Consider the following 24,505-nt stretch of genomic DNA (forward strand, 5'->3'; position numbering starts at 1 on the left):
TGGCGCGAGTAGAGGGGGGTGGGGGACGCTGACGCTCATCCCTAGCACCGGCATCCATCACGACCATGCACATGAGTCAAGGGAGAGGGGGCGACGAGAATTGCAGAGGCCCTGGCGATTGCAGATCCAGCCCGCAACTCCCACGTCCCACGGCATGGCAACCAAGATGCCGTTGCATAAAGCCTTGGCCATGGTTGTCTCGTCCTCCAAAATCGAAGTCCTCGCACTGCAGGCAAGAAGCAGAGAGCAAGGAAGGGAAGAGAATGATGGCAACGGGCGCGCGTCGGCTCCTGCTTCTCTTTTTCTTTTGGAGTGTCTATTGGTCACTCGGGTGAAACAAAGCCTCTCCTCACTCAAATTTCTGAACCATTGGATCTAAAATCGAAGGCTCTCTCTCCACCTTATCTTCTTCCTCCCTCCCCTCTCCCCCACCTTTTTCCTCCTCCAGCCAGCCGCCGCCCACCCCGCCGCCGCCTCCCACCGCCATCGCCATCGACGCCCCTGCCTCGGCACCATTCCAACCGGCCTCCTTCACCGCCCGGGCCAGCCGGCGCACCGCCACCAGCCTCACCGCCCCCCACCCACCTCCACCGCCGAGCCGGCCTGCCGCCGCCGACCCTCCTTCTAAGGTTGGCGGTGCGCAGCCGCTCTCTAGCAACCCCAAAACCCTAACCCCGAAGCCCTAACCTCGTCGGAATCTCACCGGAGTTGAAGAAGAAGGAGGGATGGAGGTGAAGAAGGGAGTGAAGAAAAATTTGGGTGAGGAGGGGCTCTATTTCACTCAGGTGAGTGAAGGGGATGAGGGGACGACTGCGACTCGGTGGTTCAGGGCTAGCTAGAATTAGGGATTTGATGAACGGTTGGAGCTGGACCGATGTGGGCCGTGGGGTTGCTGCTTCTAGCTCGTAGAGCTCACAAGCCATCGAGCTGGCTCGTTATATTAACGAGCTAAAATGCTAGCTCAGCTCGTGAGAAAAACGTAAGCCGAGCCAAGCCAAGCTGAATTAGCCTCGAGCCGAGCAAGCTAACGAGATAGGAGTATTTTGTCCAGCCCTAACCATGACCGACTGAATCCAAGGTTCAGTTCAGTTCAAATTTTGCAAAAATGACCCAAGTTTGACCAATGATTTCTAGTCCCTAGGGTTTGTAGTTGTAAAAATGACCCAGTCTAAGAAACAAAATGTTCTAGCAGTGAAATAAAATGTTACTAGTAAAAAGTGTTCTAATTTATTTTTTTCTATCTTAGATGATAGATGGATGAATGCAAACTCTTTGATTTTAATCCAATGGTCCCAAAAGTAACATATTTTACTCACGTAGCCCGTCAACATATAAATAGATAGTCCCTTTTCTTAAAAAAAAAAGATAGTCCCAGAAATATTCCAGACTGTACATTCATATTCATTTGTAACTCTGATTTTAGTTGTCAGTGAGTGTATGTCTGGTTATTTTTAGATGACAGAAAAAAATTATTCCAGGCTGTACGTACATTCATATTCATATGTAACTCTGGGTTTAGTTGTCAGTGAGCGTATTTCTGGTTATAGGCTGGCTACATGTTCATCTAACCTGCAAGGCGTCTTTATATACAGCCGCCTGGCCGGCTGGCCCATCCATATTTGCATAAGAAATCGCACAATCCACAAGCAAGAACCAAGCCACCAACCATGGCCCCCAGCAGGCACCATCTCCCCCTCCTCGGCGTGACCATCGCTCTCTGCCTCGCCACTCTCACCGTGGCCGCCTCTCCCGACGACACCACCACCCTGGCTCCCTCGCCGGAGCCGGAGCCGCCACAGCCGACGGCCTACGAGATGCTGGAGCGCTACAACTTCACGGAGGGCATCCTGCCGGAGGGCGTCACGGGGTACGTCCTCCGGCCGGACGACTCCTTCGAGGTGTACCTCCCGGGGGACTGCAGCTTCCGCGCCGGCAGCATGCACATCCGTTACAGCAGCCGCGTCGCCGGCAGCATCCAGCCCATGTCGATCACCGGCGTCGAGGGGGTGAAGGTGAAGGTGCTCCTGGCGTGGGTCGGCGTCACGGAGGTCGACCGCGACGGCGACCAGCTCCGGTTCTCCGCCGGCCCGGTGTCCAAGTCGTTCCCCGTCGACACATTTGCCCACAGCCCACAGTGCAGCTGAGGCTTTTTGTCGATTGCAGAGAAAATCATGTAAAAAGCATTGCAGGCTGTAGCATTGATTACCTGTTGATTTGATTTGCTTGTGTGTCTTTGTTACATAATCTTGCTAGAATTGGTTACAGATAGTGGTTAGGAAGAGTCCTAGGATGAGGTTGGAAATCTTCGAGGTCATCTCATTTGTAACCAAGCTCTAATTGTTTTGAGTAAAGATACACAAAAAAGATCCAAACCACAATACATTCATTTATACGCCGAGATCAATCCGAATATCCCGGGAGAACTTACCATCACCACCACCAACTGATCAAATATTTCAAATAGTGAAGATAATTCATAAAGCGCCTGTAAAGAGTAAAGCAACATCATGCATCCAGCATCCTTTTGTGGAAGACCTGAATATAAAGCTAAGTGGCCAGATTGTGTGGTCAATTTTATATGCAAACACAGCACGAGTAAAGTGATCTAGAAGGCTGACATAGTCTCATCTATATATGTAGGCCCATCTAAATGTAAAGCCCAGTAATGCTAAAGTCCAGCTTGTAAAGTACTACTGCTGCTGGCTGGCCACGCTCTCGACTAAACAATTCCATACATATGCGCATCAGCAAAAATTAACAGCACAAACAAAATGTTGATCTGTGCTGTCCAATCAGTCCACTATCAGCTGTCACAAACAGCTACGTTGAAGGAAGAAAATACAACACTCACGCGCGCGAGCAATTTCAAAATTCAAATCCATAAACTCCTCTCAGTTCATATACAATCCCATTTAAACAATTCTACACGCGCGCCCAACAATTATTGCAAACCCAGCGTCACTTCATTGGAGTACTCATTACAGCACTCAACTCGATATGTCCACACTCCAAGAACAATCAACTGAACAAGCTATGCAGCCACACCACGTCGTCGCATTCCTTGGGTGACTCAGCTTGCCGGCAACTTACAAGAGAAGCTTGGTTCCTACAACTTTTTGGGGAATGAACGACCTAAATCTATTATTGAAAGATTGTTTTTACAACATAATGATCATTTTTTCACGGTAAATCTACTAAAACCATTTCATGCATGTCATAAGAATTAATAATTTTGTGTGCATCTGCTCAAAGTTTCTAAAAAGTTACTACTTTCTGACCTAAACGACATCAATTAGAGAATAGAGGGAGTATTTTAAGTACTATTCAACTAAACCATACAAGAAGGAAAAATCCAACCAACTGAATATATACTCGACCTAAAAGACCAACTCAATAGTCACCCTCACCAACCACATGGCATGTTTATATAATTTTTTAATAAGATTTGGAAACCAATTCAAATCTAGCACTTGCTCTGTTTAATATTTAGAAAAATCTAATTATCGACCGTTTGATAGGGCTTCTCTAGAAAGCTGGTGAAGCAAAACAAAAAACTATCTTCACTCACTTTCCAGTTTATTTTTGCTTGGGTTTGTACAAAGGGTTTGTGCTAAGCGCATCGGTTTGCGAAAAGTAGGCGAAGCTAGAGCTGGTAAAAGCACTAAACTGGGCCTTACTGCAAAAATAAATAATTAGACTATCGAAATGACACATATCTAAAATCGGAGGAAGTATATGTTTATTTGTATGAACAAGTGCTCCTACTGATATAGCGGTCTGGCGCACCAGGAATGAAGAAAATCTTGGTGTGATCCCAAAAAATGAAAAAAGAAACAAGTCATTGAGATCAAAAGCCCTTTCTTTCCGACAGAAACAAGGGAGTGAAGTACATAGGTCAATTCTATCTCAACAGATATAGATATAACACTACACCAAAACCGCTCAATTTCGTGGGTCATATATAATTTCATCGGCCAAAAAAAGCCGACGAAAATAACTCACTTATTTCGTCGGCCAACAAAAACCGTCGAAATTATCACTTGTTTTCGTCGGCCTGAGCAGGCCGACGAAAACAGTCTCATATTTTCATCGGCTAGTGCCCGGCCGACGAAAAAAAATTCCTATTTTCGTCGGCCTGCTCTAGGCCCACGAAAATAAATGGACCCTAATTAGGACGATAGGGTTTGGATATTTCTAGCCCGCACAGCACATCCCCGCGCCCAAGCCCCCCGCCCCCGCGCCCCACCACCACCGCCCCCGGCCCAGCGCCCCGCCACCCGCCGCCGCCACCGAGGCCCCGCCGCCACCACTGCGCCCCCTGCCGCCACCCCGCGCAGCCCCGCGCGGGCCCTGCGGGCCCCCGCCTCCCCCGCCTCACGCGGCTCCACGCCGCCCCCCCCCCGCGTGGACCCCACGGCCGCCGCCCCTCTGCCCCGCGTGGCTCGGCCCTGCAACCGCCGCCTCGCGCGCCTCCATGCCGCCCCCCCCCCCCCGCGCGGCCCCCCGCGGCCGCCGCCCCTCTGCCCCGCGCCCCTCTGCGCCCCCCCCCCCCCCCCGCGCGCGGCCCCCCACGGCCCTGCCGCCGCCGCCGCCTCGAATATGTTCCTTAAACATGCATGGTCGCTTGCAAGTTGCATCATATAGGCTTTAAGAGCAGGATTAGGTGCCTGTAGTGCCACTGCAGATTACTGTTGTTCCGTGACAGTTTAGATGTATGTTTGCTGTTGTTTCACATAGTTGCAAGCAGGAAGAAAAGTCGCAATTCAGTCTCTTCTGCTATAATATCCTTTTGTGCATCATGCCCAATTATGCTGTATTATATCTACAAGCTAAAGCTTCATCTTGTCATCAAGAATTCTGGTTTCTAGAGATACCAGTTTTATTCTGTGAAATAGATCGGAGCCATCATGGATCACCTTGGAGCACTGTGCTTGTTTGGGTTACCTATGGTACCAAATTGGTGCCGAAACATGCCTCTTGTGGATAGTTAGCAGAACTTTTCAGGTTGATGCTCCACAAATATAGTTGCGGTAGCGTTTATGCGTAGTTTGAATTCTGAGAAGTGGAGTCGTATGTTAATACCATTGGGTCCCTAATCTAAGCAACTATTCCTCACACACTTATGACTATATTTCACAAGGTTTCTTTCAAATATTTGGGACTGTATTATCAATTTCTTGAGATGAAGCTATATTGTGATCTCTGGTATTCAATTTCTTATGACTGGCCTTATGGTTGAGAACCAGAATATATTTGTAGTCCTTAATGGCATCTAACATATGTTCATCATGTATTTATCTATTTCTTTAAGTTTTGTCAGGGTTTAGCACGTCTTGCTGGTTACCGCTTATGACTATATCCAATATCAAAGGCTAAATGCAGCAAACCTGTATGACTATATCCAATGTCAAAGGCTCAAGCAGGCTCAAGATGGAATTCTGGATTTGAACAGCACTGCAGATAAGTTAGATGTATGAAACGTTTGCTCATCTAAGCTGGTGTTGCTAATCGGCCCACTTGAATCTTGATGCAAGCTTCTGGGTGATTTATGGAAATTCAGTTTCAAAAAAGGCGCATTTATGACATTACAAATGTCCTTGAGGGAATTGGTTTGATAGAAAAGAAGTTGAAGAATAGAATCTGTTGGAAGTAAGTATTGTCCTCCTCCTCTACTTACACTTTTATGCCTGTAATTATGATGCAACATGCTAATGTCATGAACTTTTAGGGGTTTGGATGAATCAGGAACCAATTTGGATAATGATCTTTCAGTTCTGAAGGTACTTATTTCTGTATGTTCATCTTTCAATTTCATGCAATCATGTCCATATTATCAAACTCATAGTCAATCTATCTGTGCTTAGTCATGTTAGAATCCAAGTCTAAGTAACACTTGGTGTAACCTTCTTGCAGAGTGAAATTGAAAATCTTAATCTCCAGGAGCAAGCATTAGATGAACATATAAGGTTTGGACCTGCTGGAGGTTGCAAAACTACCAGCTTCAGATTTCTTTGCTGCTATTTCAAATGAGAATTGTAATACCTTCTAAAAGTTGATTCTTCTTTGCAGTAAAATGCATAAGAAGCTGAAGGAGTTAACTGAAGATGAAAGCAGGCAGAGGTAATTAGTTTTCTTTCAGTTTTGCATGTTGCTGTTTTACTCTTCAATCATGTTTATCACTGAATGTTTAGGTGGCTATTTCTTACCGAAGATGACATCAAGGGATTGCCCTGCTTTCAGGTTCGCTTAAATTTCAAAGAAAATTCCATATTGTAGTTTCCCGAAAGTTCATCCTATTTCTAACTTTTCGTACAAGATTTAACACCAATGTAACTATTTCCTACTATTCAGACTATACTTAACACCAACCGTGACCATCTGGACTTAATTATGTATTGAGCTCATATAGCCTATGTCAACTGCAGAACCAAACACTAATTGCAATAAAAGCACCTCATGGATCTTCTGTGGAAGTTCCCAATCCTGATGTGGTAAGGAGCCAGTGAAACAATGACCAGTCCATATACACTACATTCTATGTTTAGTTATTATTAACTATTTCATGACTTTGCTCAATTTTTGTTTCATAAGATGACCGGTGAGAGCTTTTGAAGGAGATATAGAATAATAATACGGAGTACAATGGGCCCAATTGCTCTCTACTTGGTTAGGTAATGTTTGAATCTTCTCTTGGAGCCTGCACCTTCAAAATAAATTGTCTGACACACATCCTTACTGTATTATTTAGTAACTTTGAGATGAAATCGGAGGAAAAGCTAGATAAAACTGCAACACTGGCAAGTCACACACATTTGGCAAAACGTGCCTCCTCCATAAAAAGCCCCGGAACAAAAAGAGCTGGACAAAGCTGTAGCAAGGAGGTGGTGTTTAATGCTCAGCAGATCCATAAAACTCCAGATCTAAATGCTCCATATCCTTCTGAAGGAGTGTTGAGGAAGATTACACCTTCAGATGTTGATGTCATGTAGACTGTGGATTTCGCGTTTCGTTGACATATATGTCATGTAGATTATGGATTTCATGATTGTACTTATTGGATGTATTTGATGATTATGTGATGATGTATTTCATAATTCTCCTTATGGATATGCTAAGTAATTGCTTATGGATGATTGCGTTATGGATGAGTGCATTTCATAACCGCTATTATATGCAGCTGTTTTGAGCAGGATTCAATTATTTTCATCGGCTTTTGAGCCGTCGAAACAAACATCAATTTTCATCTTATTCAATGGCACTCTGGCCGACGAAAATAGTACTCTTATTTTCGTCGGCCACGCTAGCCGACGAAAATGTGGACGTATTTTCGACGGCTTTTCTGGCCGATGAAAATAAAATATAGTTATTTTCGTCGGTTGCCGACGAAAAAGATCTTATTTTCATCTACTTTTTTCTGTTGGCCTATTTTCGACGGCTTTTGGCCTATTTTCATCGGTTTCTGGCCGACGAAAATATACTGTTTTTCTGTAGTGTAAAAATAGATACAGAAGCAGAGATATATAGTGTATTACGATTGCCTAGTATATTAAAGTTATTCTATAATACTTGAATCTATCTTGGTCCTATTTGTACAAGCCAACTGCCTCGTAGTTTGTCTTATTCAATGGCATGAAAAGGTATTTTATGATGTGGAGAAGAGAGGGGAAGTGAGAGGAAGATGCCAGATTCTTGGAGCAACATTCTTGTAAGCTAAAATTTAGGATTATAAGATAACTGTTGCACAATTGTAGAGTTAGTTCTTGCCATACTCCTCAAAACATTCCATTGTTCTAGTCACAAATTAATGAACAATGAAATTGTGAGGATAGAACTTAAAATATAAACCATTTAAGGTTTGCCTATCAAATCGTCTCAATATTATATTGCACTGCGTATGAGATTGGGTATAAGGCACTACCAGCAATAAAGATATAGAGTAACCAAATCACATAGATGAAGTATATCTCTAATTTTTGGCATGTAGTTATTAACTACTATATATGTTTTTACGCCTCTATTTTTTATGATTATTAGCTGTCTTCAAAGTATTCTGATCCTGTGTGACTATAATTTGGTAATGTTTAAATGTCACATCAATTTTATCTATGTACACTTCAGGAGATATTTCAGAACATGGTATTAAAAGTTGAGTGCTTTCGATGGTCACCAAGTCTCCACAAGCACGATTCAGAGTGACCCCATATGTACGTCATTGTGATAGCCAAAAGGCACATAAAATTAATAAGCGCTATATTTTAAAATTTCTCAGTGTACCTATGAATCTTTGATCTCTATAAACTATCCTTATAAAGGGCCCCCTCCCCTTGCTAGTCTCTGCCTCCTTGTGTCCGATCCCAAGCACCAACTATGGCCAAGCACAATCTCCGCCACCTCTTGCCTCTTCTTTTTGTCGCCACCGTTGTGGCCTCTCCATCCACTGCCTCAGGTAGCTCCTTGACATCACCGCCAGCAACACCGCCAATTGCAGCACCTCCGACAGCAAACTCATCAACACCGACAGCATATGAGATGCTGGAGCAATACAATTTGACCCGGGGTATCCTCCCAGAAGGTGTAACCGGGTATGTCCTTTGCCCAGCTCAACTTCTTTGCTGGCTCGATATCGAAGTCGTTCCCTATTGGTAATTTTGCCAACAGCCCCCACTGTAATAGCTGAGGCTTTGTTGCAGAAAAGGAAGCAAAACATAGCCATCAAGAAAATCACAAGTTGTCTCTTGTTTTTCATATGAGAGCTTTCGAGATATAGAGTTTAAGTCAAGAAAATCACAGGGAATTTTGTAGTTGGGTTATAAGAATGTGAATGAAATCCACTACCAATGCGAAGGTTCATGATAAATAAATAAAAAAGCTATGCCCTATATAAGAATTTATTGGAATCATAGACTGTAAGATTTTAACTCGAGCAACTAAAAGCGAACTCGTAAAAAACATTCTAAATTATTATTTATTTTAATTTTTCTAAATACATATATTTTGCTATGCACTTAAACAAACTATTACAAAAAAGGTTGTTAGGAGCGGGTAAAAATGTATTTTTAGGGAGCAGGTGCGGTACCTGTCCCTACTTTTTGCAGCTAGAAATGCTATTTCTAGGGCCAGGTAACAGGCCCACTCTAAAAATCAGTTTCAACTTCTTGGGGCGGGTCATGCCATGGCCGAGCCCTACAAATTCATTTCTAGAAAATAAAAAATTGGAAAAGAAATCAAAAATAGCAAAATAAAAAAGAAAAAATATTTCAACCAACCAGCCACCACAAGCCCTTGTATTGTCAAGATACAATTTTTTTTACGAAATATGCACACTTGCATCACCCGACGTTCGAACCGCATAGCTCAAGCCTCGCATGTACCTTCCTCTCCACCACACTACACAATCACTTGTAATTCTATAGGGTATGGTATTCTTATGTACTAACTCTGAAATTAATCTGTAGGGGTCGGTGACGCCACCACTCGCCCCTAAAAATATTTTTTTATTTTATTCCAAAAATTCATTTAAATATTTACATATAGCAAAATAAATTAAAAAAGTGAAACTTCTACACTATACTTATTGTGAACACTATAGATAAAAAATATTCCAAATATATTTTATTGTATATAAAGGTTAAGATTGTGAAAATGTCAAAGTATGACTTGAGTTGTATGAGATACTGTATAGTCATAGTTATAGTCAAATGTAGGGTACAACTATTAAATGATCTTGTAATTCTAAAAGATCTTAAATGAATAATGTATAAACTATAAAATTTTAGATCTTACCACTTCAACTTTGATATGGAGCTACTCTAAATCCGAGGTTGTTTGAAAAAAAATCAAAACTTCTAGATTTTAAAATTAGAGAAATTATAATAATTGTTTGGACCATTAAATGAAAAGGTTATCGACTACACCATTTTAGATCTGGTCATTCTCTACAATTTTGATATAAAGTTTGACTTCATCCGAAATTATATGAAAAAGTTATGAACCTTTTTACGTGGGAGTATTTGTAGGGACGGGTCATGCCATCACCCGCCCTTAAAACTATATTTTTAGAGGCGGGTGACTCCATCACCCGCCCTCGGAAATGATGCCCATTTGCAAGAGCCCGTTCCTAAAAATATTTTTCTAAGGACTGGTCGGATGCTACAGTAACCACGCTCTATTTATAGGAGCGGATTACCTTTTGACCTGCACCTAGGAAAAAACAAACGGGACGGCCCTACAAATCATTTTTGTAGTAGTGATATAACATATTTTTAGATGGATAAAAAAATTATGCATTTAGAAAAGCCAAAACTAATAATTTTGGACAGAGGAGTATTGTACTACAATTGCCTAGGAAGCTATTGGTTACTTTTTGTATGTTGTCATTTTATATGTCGTATGATGTGATTCATTTATCAAATTGGATAGTTTAGCTGGTTTCTTGCTCTTCTCACTAGACCGTATGTTAAGTGTAAAATCATGTATAGTATAGATCAGTGCTTGCAAAGAGGATCGTGCAAAACTGTCTCTTATCGTCCCCATTGTACAAGACTAAAGACTTGAGTCGAAGTGACATGGACTGGCATGAATGCTGGGCACCCATTTACAAATCCAAAAACGGCCCAATAAAGTGATATGGGAAATGCTCATCTCCGCAGGCCCATCTAAACAGAAAGCACACTACACAGGATCTAACTGAAAGCATAAGAAGTGCTAACTTTACAATCACTTTCTTCCTTCAAAAAAAAAACTTTACACCCACTGTGCTCCTGGTAATCTTTGGCAGTCATTTGATCGTTTTCTCGGCACAGCAAGAGCGTTACGTTTAGCTTTAACCATTACTCTGGCGACATTTAAACTGCGGAGAAGTGGTAACCCAAATTATACGCATAACCAGTGGTCCGAAATTGGAAAAAAATGTTTTCCTAAAAAAAATTTTGTATGAATTAGTACGGTTCCAAAATGCTAAGGAGATTTCTCCATATCCATCAGCAGCAAAATTAATGGAAAGTGGATGGTTATTTTTCCTTAAAAAGGTTAGATGGTAAGCAACTAAGAATCAAATAAACTGTGTGTCCTTACATCATCCTCCATCCTTGGTGGTGGTGTACCCGTCGGTCCAGAATGAGCTGACACAGGCCACACTATTTCATAATTCCAAAGTCAACTGCCACTGAAAGAAAATTCATAGACAGCACACACATACAAGCAACTCCAAAATGTAATCTCCTGGCTAATCACAAGCATTGTCATTAAACAACTGCAGAAAAGTACACATCCTCTATAATTTTTGAAACCCAACAGCACTCTATAGATTAGCCATCTATCGCTCCACACAACTCAACTCAATAAATCCGCACTCCAAGAACAGAGAAGTCAACCAAGCCAGCCATCTATCATCTACCATTTTCACCACCAGCCAAGAAACCAAGAAGCAACACCCATGGCCAAGAACCACCACCAAGTCTACCTCCTCTTCTTCCTCACGGCCGCCGCGGTCGCCGCCACCGTCTCCGCCGCCGCGGCCAACTTGACGGCGTACGAGATGCTGGAGCGGTACAAGTTCCCGCGGGGCATCCTCCCGCAGGGCGTGCAGCGGTACGTGCTCCGGCCCGACGGCTCCTTCGAGGTCTTCTTCTCGGGCAGCGGCTGCGAGTTCCGCGTCGGCGGCCGGTACCTGCTCCGGTACGAGCGGCGCATCGCTGGGACGGCGCGCGCGGGGTCCATCCGCGGCCTGCAGGGCGTCAGCGTGAAGGTGCTCTTCGTGTGGCTCGGCATCAACGAGGTGGACCGCGCCGGCGACCAGCTCAACTTCCATGTCGGCCCGCTCGCCGCGTCGTTCCCGCTCCGCAAGTTCGCCGTGAGCCCGCGCTGCCGTTGCGGCTTCGACTGCGCCACCGCAGGAGATGCCGCCGTTGCGGCGTCCTGACCCCGTGATGCCTCCTCATCGTGTCCTCTTCTTTGGCTTGCATCGCGTCGCCGCCACCGCTGCGTGTCGATCACTGTAATCGCTGCTGGTGCATTCGTGGATGTATCGTGCCATTGGATTGTTTCTTGGATGATGTACGAAACACGAGGACAGTCACAGAGACGTGATCGGTTCTTGGCATTCGAACAAATAAGATTCGAGTTTGACGCGATGGATGAGTTGACTTCTCCAACTGATCTTCAGCGTTGCAAACTGGCTTCTTGATGTTGTCTGATGATGATTGTTCCTCGCGATTTCTTCCTTGAGTGATTTGCATTATTATTCTTTAATCTTTGGATTAAGGGCTTGTTGAGAATGCGATGTTTACATCATCTCAATTCTTAGACTCTATTTTTTAAGCTTCGCGAGGTAGAATATTCGGTTGTTGCCACCTCAAATTTTATTCTAGATAATTTAAGTGCCGAGCGGGCTCTAATATTATATAATTTTGAGCTAAAAATATATAAAACTCAAGTTGGATTGTGAAGAGAGCACTAGAGCCATAATCCATTACCATCCCTGGTCCAGTGAAGGAACATGGCATCTCGTCATGGATCTGGCAGAGCAGGAGGAGACAGAGCTCGGTCGTGTGGATTATTTTTGGCACGATCCGATCCGTGGAGAAAATGATTCTTCTTTTCCTTCTTTCCTGATTGATTGATCTATCAGGTGGCAGCACGGCGGACCAGGATGCGGTGGTTCTCCCCGCCGCCCTTGGTGCACGCAGTGCAAAGGGGGAGAAATGGGTGAATCTATTAAGGCTATAACTGCGGGAACCATCACCATAAAGATATATTATATGGACCGTCGTCAGCCTAACTTAGGACTGTTTTTAGGCGTAGCGCTTCCTGATGATTTAGGAGAGAAATAAGATTTTATGCCTGCAAAATAGTACAATTGAAAAGGACTATGATGTCGGCTAGATGGGGTAAATAGACGTACCTATAATTTTCAATTCAAAGTAGCGGATAAAATTTACCGCCTGCCAAATTCGGAACTTTTGGGTTTGAAAATCCGGAACTTCCGAATTTGAGCAGGGCAGTAGATGAACATGGAACTTTCGGGTTTTGCAAACTAGAACTTCCGGGTTTATATAGAGTAGAGTGAACACAATAAATCTAGTGCGAGTAAATAGATACAAGTTCAAACTCCAGATGTAGGGTAGGCTCGGTGGAGTTTCTGGAGCAGGTTCACATAGTCCCTGCACTTACAAAACAACAATCTCTCCAAAAACATAAGTGTCCAACGGAGAGCTCCTTAAATCCACAAGATAATATCAAACACAATTGACACAAGAATTTTTACCGAAGTTCGGATTCACTGCATATGCTACACAAGGTCAATGAATCTTACTCTCCGTTGAGGAGCTTCGCGAAGCCTCCCCGCCAAGACGTTACAAGCACACTTTGGCCTTCCACTATCTTGATTCCCTTGCATTGCGAACGTGGAAACTGACCCTAACAAACTTCCACGACAGCCCACACAATTGGATGCTCGCCTAGCAACACCTAGCCATCTAGGAGCCAAAACTCCAATAGTAACAAATGCGAAACACACAATTTCAGCCAAACTCAAGTGCTCAAGGTTTGATGTACTCTTTGTTGTTCTCAAGCTTTCACTCTCTCAAACCAACTCAAAGATATTACAAGAATCACACAATCTCGTAAAGAGAGGTTGGGAGAGCTTAACAAGGGTACCAAGCTTTCTTAGGACGATAAGCAAGCAACTAAACAATGCCTGGAACAGCAACCCACCAAGAAGGGAGCTCAAGGGTATAAATAGCTGGGTCCAAAGAAACTAGCCGTTATGTGACAGTTAGAACCCGGAACTTCCGGATCTCTATATCCGGAACTTACAGATTTTCAAACCAACTAGTTGTTAGTGCCACGTGTGCCAACTCCGGAACTTCCGGATTGGAAAATCCGGAACTTCCAAATTCTCTCTGGAAGAGAAATCAAATGTGCATGTGAGGTCTTTTGTATTTCTCTCAACTCACTTAGGTTACTTGAGCACTAAGACTAAACCAAAATATAATATTATAAATTCATAATGTGATGAATCCCTCTTGATAGTACGGCATACCTATACTCAAGATCAAAGATAGATTACATTTCAACGACTTGAACTTCTTAAAGTGTAACATGCTGTGCCTTGATCATTCACAATCTGAGGAGTGAAATTTGGTTTCTATAACTTCAGCACAACTTTCTTGAGCTAGTGACTCGAACCCTTATCTTTGAATGAAAACCACTTCTAGTTCAATTCACCATCTTCACAATATGATTCTAGAAAGATTGATACTTCTCATTATGAACACAATACATGACCAAAATTCTTCAAGTTGAATCCAAAGAAAGTTTCTTCACTCTAGCATTGGTGCCTCGGCATAAACCAATTGCCCTTCGCCAAGTTTAATCCCTCGAAACACTATCCCGAATTCCAATTCTTCATCCTTGCAACACATAGAGTTCCATATAGGCTTGTATCATAATTAAATCATCAATGAAATCTGTTCTTTTCAATTCTTTGGAACATATATCTTCTATTGATAAATTATCCATTTCTTCACCGGATATTCCCTTCTAGTGCTATGACCTTGTCAACAAGCTAAATTTGGAAATAAGAATAAATATTTGTCATCAAACACATAACTCAATCAATACAGTACTCATTGCTTGACAATATCATTACTTTCAATATATTTTATCACAAAGAAGCCATTGATATGATAATGAATTCCTGCTCATATATTAGTTCTTTTAATCGTGGTGTCATTCAATTCACCAAAATCCACTAGAGGTCTAGATGCACTTTCAACAATACGTGACATAACCCACGTAAATCCAAAATTAAAAACCTATAAGTATTAAACCGAGCATCCAAATTAAATTTAGGTTGCACCATTATCTTTCTTCAAGATCTTCAAAATAAGACAGCACAAAATTTAAAAGAACATTTTTTAATAGTAAATAATTAATTTTGGTTACTAGAAACAATATTTTAACAACACGAACAAATAATTATTTCTATGAACAAAAAGTTAAACATGATGAATAAATAATAATGTGCTACGAACAAAATATTAAACATCATGAACATTTGATGTATAGGATAAATAATGGAAAATGAATATCGCGAACAAATAATTCAATATCACCGAACAATTTAGTCTACAAAACAAACAAATAATTTGGCATTGCAAACAAATTAGTTACATGCAGATAAATAATTTGGCATTCCTTCCTCACCAGCGACCTGCTCTGTGGGTCGCCGTCGAGCTTTCCGCCGTCGCACTCCCTTTCCTCCCTCTCTTGCTTGCTCTTTCTTCTTCCTCCGCGCTCCTCATTGTTCTCCTCCTATCTCTCTCTTGCCGTTTCGTGCTCCCTTTCCTCCCTCACCGGTGACCTGCTCTGTGGGTCGCCGGCTAGAATTCCGCCATCGCGCTCCCTTTTCCTCCCTCTCCTGCTTGTTTTTTCTTCTTCCTCCGCGCTCCTGCTTGTTAGGCAAGATGATTCAAGCCGACACACTTAACTCAACTGAGGATTTGTCTCCATCTTTTAGTTGTAGCAAGGTAAATTTCATTCACCACTAATTATTCGATCTTTTCTTTCAAATTTACCTAACCTATTATGCAATTAATTGAGGTCCGTAATCGTTCGGAATCTTGCTATGCTTTGCCTGAACAAATCAGTAGTTCTAGTGATATCAATGCAGTACCGTCAGCAAGTTATCATCTAAGCACAGGACAGAGAAAACGTGTTTTTCTTTCAGCATGACCAAGGTCAAACGATAATCCGGCAGGTGCTTCAAGGTTAAATACACCGGCAGTAGCTCCATCTCCTCCCTTGAGTACAAATCCAAACAATTCCAGATCTGGTGTGCCAGATTTTCCTTCTTACATTAGAACTAGTTACCCTGATCATGTATGTCTTCATTATCTGAAACTTTTCTACATTTTTGTTCAGCAATTTTGATCCTCCGTCATTTAATCTCAACCCAATTGCAGATGGATAACTGGTTTATCGACGCGCTAAGATATCACAATGCACGTTGCCTTCAACAGATAAGAGCAAAAACCCTCTAACAGCGGCAATTGTAAGTGAAATATAGCACTTGCTGATAAGTTTATGCAACAACATATGAGACAGTCAGTATCTGGTATTCCAAAGTATTCAAGGAAGAATTGTACTTGTAATGCAAAGCGAAAGACATACGATAACGGGTAAAATCCGCGCGGATACACACTTTATATACCCGTATCCGCGAGCCAAAGTTGATACCCGAATCCGCGCCCGCTACCCGCCACGGGTAGAAAACCATACCCGCACCCGCTATCCGCGGATATCCTGTACCTGCGGACACGCCCGTGTACCCGCGAGCCATAGAAAATCAAGCACACAAAAAACTTGAGGAAGACAACGCCACCGGTGGTTCTGGGGGCGGCAGGCCGGCGAGGCAGCGCAGCCGCACGGAACTGGGCGATGAGGCGGCGCAGAGGCGCGATGCAGTGGCCGCCTGCGCACCTACTGGGCGTCAGGGCGCGGATTCATCGCCTAGGCATAGATTCGGTGAGGCAGGAGGGAGGAGGGCGGCGGACTAGGGAGGGCGGCAGTGTCTAGCAGGACGTAGGAGGAGAAGTGGAGGAGGGGCTAGGGGTGGCGGCGGTGGCGCACGGGAGGAGAGGCGGACGGGGGCTGGGGGACTGAGGACAGGGCTCGATGCCTCCGCCGCTCGGGAGTCACGGGATCTCGGGGGTGGCGGCCGAGAGGAGGATTTGGGATGGGAGGAGAGATGTGGTCAGAAATCCTAGCTCTTGCTTATATAGCCGGGTGTTTGGACCCACATGTCAGCCCTTAAAGCGGGTCTAGTGGGTTTGCGGGTTCGGGTATCACTTTATCATACCTGTTAGCAGATATCCGTTGGGTTTAATGCTATACCCGTGCCCGTACCCGTGGGTACAGATTTAGACCTGTATCCATGCCCGTCGGGTTTGCTATCCGCGGATACGCGGATATTCACTACCCGTTGCATCTTTAAGCGGCCCTGAATCCGGCAGTGAAGGTACTTTTCTTATAACCATCTCATCACTATTCCTTTTTCAACACATATTAATGTTATCTTGTAACAAATACAGTCCTTGAAGAAAGGCTTAGCCCACTTTTCCCTTTTCTTATATATATTTTCCAAGTACTTGTTATCAGTTAGGTTGTGCTGGTATAGCATGTAAGACCAGGCCCTCTCAAACTCATCAACAGTAAGCATATCATTAATGATTTTGTGAAACAACATCCTGAAAGGAGAACCCTTTTTGTATACAGGCCCCAGGTTTGCCCCTGCATCCTTGAACATATGCCATTTGCAAAGATGTGTTACACCTTGCCACACCTTTTGCAACGCTGCTGCCATTGCAGCACATTGATCTGAAAAAAAAACCAGTAATATTAGTGTGATAGGTACACTAGTTTTGTTTCTTAATATTTGTGAAGAATCTTCACTTTTCAACTCACCTGTGAATACTGTCTGTGGGAGCTTACCACCCATGAGGCTTAAGAATTCAGAGAATACCCAGGAGAAGCTGTCAGTAGTTTCTTCCTTCATAAACACACCTCCAAAAATAGTTGTTTGGAAGTGATTATTGACGCCAACGAACAAATCAAACGGAATTTAGTATATGTTCGTGCAATAAGTTGTGTCAAAGCTTATAACATTTCCAAAACACTGGAATTGGTCTCTGCTTTTGCCGGTGATCCACAGCAAAGTTCGTATCTTTTTATTCTCATCAAGGTCAACGCTAAACTGAAAACCTGGACCCTCTGCCCTTATCTCCCTGAAAATAGCCAATGTCTTCCGCACATCTCCATCCATTTGTTCTTTTGCAATCTGGGCACAAATTGCACGGATTGATCTCTTTGACACAGGATTGTTATGCATCGATCCAAACATACTACCCATTATACAGTGAACCTTTGTCAATGAAACTTTATTTTCCCTTAGGTACTCATATCCTTTGCACACTGATCAAGTTTCCCATGAGAGTATCATTCCTGTTTTTCTCCACAAGTCTCAGTCAACTCATGGTTGTGTTCAGCTACAAAAGTACCTACCATCGTCTTCCGATCTCAGGAGCCTAATCATAGCCTTACAGCCTGTCTTTTTAGTCTTGTACTCAGAGCGTTCTTCTGTCCCCTGCAAACATTAGATTGATCAAAATATATTCTACTTTGTCATTTTACATCAGGTAGTGTGTCAAAGCTTTAGTGAGAGTGCAAACCATATGTAGTAGAGATTTGTTCCAAGAAATTGCTCAATGAACAGATTTATTGTGCAGTTCAATAAGTTGCTGTTTGACCGGAACAAGGCAGAGGACAGAGCAGAGTTTGATACTAAAATAGTAAGTTCCCAAACAAAATAAATGCTTCTATACTTGTAAATACATTTCTGATTTACAAATTTTCTTTCTCACTGCAGTTTCAGAATGTCAGGGAATGCGCTTGGCCTATAGAAGAGCATGCATCTAAGTTTTACATTTCAGTGGCTTATACATTGTTCAGAAAGGAGGTGACAAAATCCACTAATTATTTTGCTAGAGAGAAAGTAGAAAAAAATATGAAGTTGTTCATGTCAAACCACACAAGAAGCTTCCTTGGGGAACAGAAAGGTTCATTGTTGTATTCAACAGCACTATTGGAAGCTACGACTGTGAGTGTGGATTGTACAAACATTTTGGAATTCTGTGCAGTCATGTATTGAGGGTAAGTATTCAATCCTGCAAGTTTATTTGACACACTATCAGCAATGGAAAATCTATAGCCAATGTACTTTTATATTCAAGTGAGCACAGAATTCGTTAGAAATGATTAAAAGGAAATACTTTTTTCAGGTACTAATTCAGCTAGGTGTTTATGAGATTCCAAATGAACACATCCACAAAAGATGGACTAGATCAGCTAGAGAGGTACTGCCAGGACTGAAGGGATACCAAAAAGATACTTTGTGTTTGCAATCTATGACAGTCAGGGCATAGCTACTTCTATGTCAATGCATTGGGTATAGTGCAAGATGGCAACAAAGACTTGGGTGCTTTTGATATTGTCACAAAGTCTATCAAAAAAGACTCAAAGAAAACTTAGAGAATATTTCAAGAATAAAGAGAAAACGGGTAAAATTGAATCTCATGCTGTTTTCAATAAGCAAAACAGGTACTACCCAACAGAGAGTGAAGGCGGTGTAGACAGCGCATCAGAGGTTGAAGGTATGCCAACAAACACCTATGGGGCGTCTGGTTCAATTTCATGGATGAGCGACTCTGAGTTGTTGGCGATTAAGGCACCTTCATTCATACGTCGTGCTGGCCGTCCAAAGGAAACAAGGTTCAAGGGGGTTACAGACTATTATCAAAGCAAGCAGAAGAGGAAAAGGTCCAATGATGCCGGTAGCAATTGTAAAAAACCAAAAATTTCAGAGTCAAAGAAGAAGAAGTTGGTGAGATGTGGAGAGTGCAAACTACTGGGGCACAGCGCAACACAGTGCAAGAAGAAACAAGTGGATTTGGACTGTGAGCTTCCGGAATTCTGATGGTTCGTCTGGTTAAAATTAACTACGGCTGCTAGTCTATGTATTTTGAAAATATTTTGATACTCTATTAGATAGGAAATTGAAACTATTTAGTGTCCAAAATGATATACCTCATTGTAGTGAATTCCCCAACTGATTGGAGACATTGTCGTTGTAACTTTTATTCGAGGGGATCTACATGTTTGACTCATGATGGTATGACTTGCCTAGTCATTTCTGTGCGCGGATGCTGATGAAAGATCAAGGTGTTGTAGGTTAGCTCAAAGTCAAAAATAAAAATTCTCTTACTATTCTACAAAGATATTATCCTAAAAAGAAGGAAAACTGGTCAACACGTGCTAAGTGATCGAATGTTTTTTTGTTATTGTCGTCAATAACGTTCATTGAATAAACAAAATAAAGACCTGCTTGTTGCTACAATTAAGTGTGAGTAGGAGGAATAATATCAAAAAGTCAGAATTGATATGTATGCTCGTAGCTACAAAAAATGTTGAGTAGAAGCAATCGTATCAGAAAGTCAAACAGCTAGGATGAGCAGATAAGTGCAGGTTGTGTTAAAGTGATGTGAAAAGATAATGTAGGCTGACACGAAGAATTTGACTATTATAAGAAACAACCTATACTATAACCATAATAATAAAATAACGACCATCAATAGTCTTGAAATAAGTAGACCTTCCTTTGAAGCAGCAGGTACAGATATCTTAGGATTACAGGCAACCCAAACGAATTGAGGTAGCATCAGAGTCTCCAAACAATAATAATAAGAGAACGACAACATAGAATCTCTGAATAAGTAGAGCTTGCGTTAAAGCCCAAACAACAGATATGGCAGGCTTACAAAAAGCACAAAATAAGAGAGATCAGCAGGTACATAGACATTTCCATGTTAATGACTATTGATGCATAGCAAGGCTAGTCGTCGATAGTCTGGACATAGACAGAAGGAGGGGTTCCCCTGTTGTCTTTCAGACAACAGTTCATAAAGCAAATACTGTTTGAACTTGAGAAGAGTTGCCTGGAAAACGATTTTAATAAACGAGTTAAGTAGCATAAATGACAGGTAAAAAATCTTAGAAAGTTGTATATGAGTTAACCTCGTTAACATGTATGATGTGGTCCCCACTGAAGTTCTTGATGCAGTATAGAGTGAAAAAACCTGTGTCGGAACTGCCAGAAAGAACTTCGTAAGATTCATTGATTTATACCCAAAGCTAGCTGAACAAATTATACCTATTGCATGAAATTGGTGGAAACCTAACAACAACTTCATCAAAATGATCAGATCCAATTTCCCAGCCGGTGAAAAGGCAGCTGATAGTACACCTCAATGAACCAAGCAAGTGTTTAATAGTTCCACGGTGCACCATCAGAACTGAAGATTCATCCTTGCTGCTAGACGATGGATCAATGATGTATACGTAGCGCTCTCTTAAGTCAAAAGCATAACACTAACAAGAGCCACGAGAATGCGCAGGTACCAGAATCTATATTGTGAGGGAATAAATTAAAGAAAAAAGTTATATTTTTACCAAATCCTAATTAATATGATTACTGTAAGCATTATGATAACAGAAACACTTCGTAATCTGCTGCTGCACCAGTGAACTGTTCCCGTATTGAGAAACTGTGAACTGGATGTTCATTTGCAAGGACGTGCATCTGAGCCAAAAAAAATTTTTTAAAGCATTGTAGTTAAGGAAGCCAACAATACTAAAACAACTTAGTTTACTTACTGAGAAATCTGATTCCAAAATGTAACGCCATCTAAGAGGGATGGGGGGCGGGGGGTATATGGAGCTGACAAGTTGTGTAAGGCGACGCACACAGATATCAAAAAGATCATATGTTGTTTCAGTACCACATACAAACTCTTTCCTGAAATCATGACCTTTCCGTTCAATGAAGCGCGGGACATCATGCATAATCCAAGACCTAATCAGAATACAATTTTGTAGAATAAATAGCTGATCACTTATTAAGAAGAACAGGAATACATTTTTTTATAGGATATACCTTTCCAGCTCCACTGTTAGTTGCAGACAACCAGTCTAGCAATGTGCTTGTTACTCCTGCATCCCTATTAGGGTGGTCAATGCCAAGAGCCCAATGGGATTTCGCACACCTACCCATCTTGACTACCTTCTTCTGCAAAGATGAATTGTTGTACTCAGCATGTAGTGTCCTGTAGTTGAGATCCATAGCTACCATGGAGGATAACATCCTTACGGATAGGGCAAAGTCTGAGTGGAGTTTATTTTCAGTTGTAGGTGATAATTCAGGAGACAGAGGGGCCATCTTGGTGACAGAAGCAGGTGTATGGTAACTTTCATCCAAACTAGTCTTCCCCCGCACAATTAGGTGTGTGAGAAGAAAAAGTCTGAAAAAATTTGCTCATTACCATCTGTTCTAATTTTTCTAAAAATAGCATTATCAGTGGTACCTGAGGAGAAAATAAACAAATCAATTATGTGGAAAATTAATCATGAAAAATAAGCATTGATAATCAAGTGTAGGATGTACCATCAGGTTGCAAATTTTGGTTGCTGAATGCCCTTGAACCTGAACCTGGAGATAGAGCATTATTTTGTATCTGATTACTTGGCTGTATTGGAAGTCTTTTGTCAGCGCTGACTTCACCAACTTCTACTGCCATTGATTGATTTTGTTGGTAAGTAAAACCTGAAAAAATCTCTAATTAGGGGAGAACTGTTGCAATAAGTAATTACATTCATGGAGAATATTGAGATACCTTCTGACAATAATAACTCTAATTAACTGAGAGTGCAAATGCTTTACTTATTGTTAGAAAAGTTTTTGCTAAACCAAATTCTGAACTATTTAGTTTTACTTAACCTTCAAAAGCCAAGAGTTGTCGAGGTATTGGGTGTCCTAATAAAGAATACAATGCGTAGTCGTCAGATGCTGCTCCCAGTAGACCAAGCATCGACTCTCTCCCATCATGTGAACTGTACAAAATCGATTTTTATTTACTGGTACTACACTTCTGGAATCCACTTGTTTTCCTAGAGTTATTTTGTTTCCCTACAAAAAAATCAAAACTTCGTAGGGAAAGATTGTTTCCCTGTAACAATGTTTCAAAGCCGTAGGGAAATTCTAATTCCCCTAGGAATCCAACGCTTTCCTAGGGAAGTCAGAGGGTGATCCCACCATTATGCTATCGCTGGTGGCAAAGTTCCCTACGAAATTCTACAGCACCGTAGGGAATTGAGTTAGCCAAAAAAAAAATTCACCGCAGCCAATTTCCTACCGCCTACTTCAAAAATTTTGGCCGGTCCTATCTTATAGATACAGACATCATCTTCACACATTCTCAGCCACTCACTCTTATCCTCTCTCTTCTCTCACGTTAGTTGTCTTCTGTGTCTGCTTTTTTCTTTAGAGAAAAGGGGTGTCCCCCGTTTTCATTTCAGGGAAACAAAAACGGTACAAGTCTTTTACAGCGGTTTAAAGTTCTGACAGCGTGTTCGAAGCACGTCCGCTAAACGAGCTGGCTAAAGCAGCAAACACTGAAGCATCCTGGGCAGTAGAGTCAGGCCCCGCGCTCACGCCACAAGCTGATGAATCGGCCGCCCCGTTCCCCACCAGGCTGAGTCGCTAGAGCAGCCAACGACGACCCCGGACTTGACCAGCTGATGCGAAGCGGTAGTCCTGCTCTTCTTTCCAGATCTTCCACAATCTCCCCCAGCTGGAGTTCCTCGGGACCCTTGCGTAAACTTTTCCATCTCAGCATCCCGCTTGCCATCCGGATCAACGTCCTCACGTCCGTCCATTTCGCCCCATGAAAACAAATAGCATTCCTTAGCTTCCATAAACTCCACAAAATAGCAGAAGTGCACATGTTCAGAACGGCGTGTTTTTCGTTGCTGATCCACCACCTAGCCACGGCTTCAAAGCCTCTGGCACCCTGAATATTCAGAATGTCTACACATAAGTTCCACATCTCGGTAGCAACACAACAATCAAAGAAAAGGTGGTGAATGGATTCATGCTCTTCACAGAATAAGCATGTTTTATTATCTATCCTTTTTCCTTTTAGCCAGGTTATCCCTGGTAAGCAGTTTGTTGTTGCTTAGCAACCATAGGAAACCTTGCACTCTAGGGGAAATCTTAAGCCCCCAAACAGCAGGAGAATGAATCGATCAAACCGATTCTTCTGTCTCTGCTTGTATCCTGGTGAGGCTTGGCATGGACATGGAGCAGGAATCGGCAGAGTTCCGCGGCGAGCGACGCGACATGTGAGCGGGTGCGGGCGCCGGGGGCATAGCTTGCTAGACCAGCACGGCGCCGGGGGCCGGGGCCGGAGCTCGCCGTGCCTGCCCGGCATCCGCTGCCGGGGGCGGAGCTCGCCGGACTAGCACGGTGCCGGGGACCGGCACCGGAGCTTGTCGGGCTTGCACGCGGCGCTTGCGGGCCGGGGGCGGAGCTTGTCGGACTAGCGCAGCGCCCGCGGCCGGGGGTGGAGCTCGCCAGGCCAGCGGGGCGCCGGGGGCTGGGGAGCGGAGCTCGCCGGGCCACGACCCACCCACGCAGTGGCGAATCTGGGATTCAAAGTTAGGGTGGTCCAAGCCAAAAATTTTGAATACCACGGGTTCACAACAGATTAATAAAATATTTTATAAACATTTTCAAATCTATATTTAACTATGAGACTTGCATCAAATGAAGATTACAACTTATAATAGTTCAAATAAGGTTACAATACTATTTCTTCTCGGATTTAGGCTTTCTCATGTCCATAAAATTCTCCAATATATCATCTTCATTCACATTAAATAATATATCTCGCTCAACGAATGTGGTCAGGATATCTTCTAAAAGACTATCACTCATCCTATTTCTTGACGTGCTCTTGACCGAGTTCATTGCTGAAACTGCTCTTTCAACACTTGCCATTGCCACCGATAGAATCAATACCAATTTGAGAAGCAAATACACCAAATCATAAAC

At 42.7% G+C, this 24,505-nt stretch overlaps 3 protein-coding genes across 3 annotated transcripts; all 3 read left to right on the forward strand.

The window, feature by feature from the left end:
* Nucleotides 1–1,641: 1,641 nt before the first annotated feature.
* LOC112903489 lies at nucleotides 1,642–2,362 on the forward strand. The gene has a single exon (XM_025972758.1). The coding sequence runs from the start codon at nucleotides 1,668–1,670 to the stop codon at nucleotides 2,142–2,144; it is 477 nt and encodes a 158-aa protein (XP_025828543.1). The 5' UTR covers nucleotides 1,642–1,667; the 3' UTR covers nucleotides 2,145–2,362.
* A 2,820-nt stretch (nucleotides 2,363–5,182) lies between these two features.
* LOC112903568 (transcription factor E2FA-like) lies at nucleotides 5,183–6,631 on the forward strand. Its single transcript, XM_025972820.1, has 9 exons — nucleotides 5,183–5,205; nucleotides 5,372–5,471; nucleotides 5,561–5,649; nucleotides 5,729–5,780; nucleotides 5,914–5,966; nucleotides 6,070–6,120; nucleotides 6,192–6,240; nucleotides 6,426–6,491; nucleotides 6,592–6,631. The coding sequence occupies exons 1-9, from the start codon at nucleotides 5,183–5,185 to the stop codon at nucleotides 6,610–6,612; spliced, it is 504 nt and encodes a 167-aa protein (XP_025828605.1). The 3' UTR covers nucleotides 6,613–6,631.
* A 4,724-nt stretch (nucleotides 6,632–11,355) lies between these two features.
* Nucleotides 11,356–12,249, forward strand: LOC112903315. Its single transcript, XM_025972558.1, has one exon. It carries the CDS (start codon nucleotides 11,435–11,437, stop codon nucleotides 11,918–11,920), a length of 486 nt encoding a protein of 161 aa, XP_025828343.1. The 5' UTR covers nucleotides 11,356–11,434; the 3' UTR covers nucleotides 11,921–12,249.
* The last annotated feature ends 12,256 nt before the right edge of the window (nucleotides 12,250–24,505 follow it).

This window comes from Panicum hallii, chromosome 8 (assembly GCF_002211085.1).
Source record: "Panicum hallii strain FIL2 chromosome 8, PHallii_v3.1, whole genome shotgun sequence".
NCBI classification, from domain to species: Eukaryota; Viridiplantae; Streptophyta; class Magnoliopsida; order Poales; family Poaceae; genus Panicum; species Panicum hallii.

What these genes read in the sequence shown, in the direction of transcription:
- LOC112903489 (XM_025972758.1), top strand. Translation starts at nt 1,668, where the DNA reads ATGGCCCCCAGCAGGCACCATCTCCCCCTCCTCGGCGTGACCATCGCT.
- LOC112903568 (XM_025972820.1), top strand. Translation starts at nt 5,183, where the DNA reads ATGAAGCTATATTGTGATCTCTG. An exon ending in AAGCTATATTGTGATCTCTG is followed by an intron (nt 5,206 to 5,371) that starts GTATTCAATTTC and finishes CCAATATCAAAG; the next exon opens with GCTAAATGCAGCAAACCTGT. An exon ending in AAGTTCCCAATCCTGATGTG is followed by an intron (nt 6,492 to 6,591) that starts GTAAGGAGCCAG and finishes TTGTTTCATAAG; the next exon opens with ATGACCGGTGAGAGCTTTTG.
- LOC112903315 (XM_025972558.1), top strand. Translation starts at nt 11,435, where the DNA reads ATGGCCAAGAACCACCACCAAGTCTACCTCCTCTTCTTCCTCACGGCC.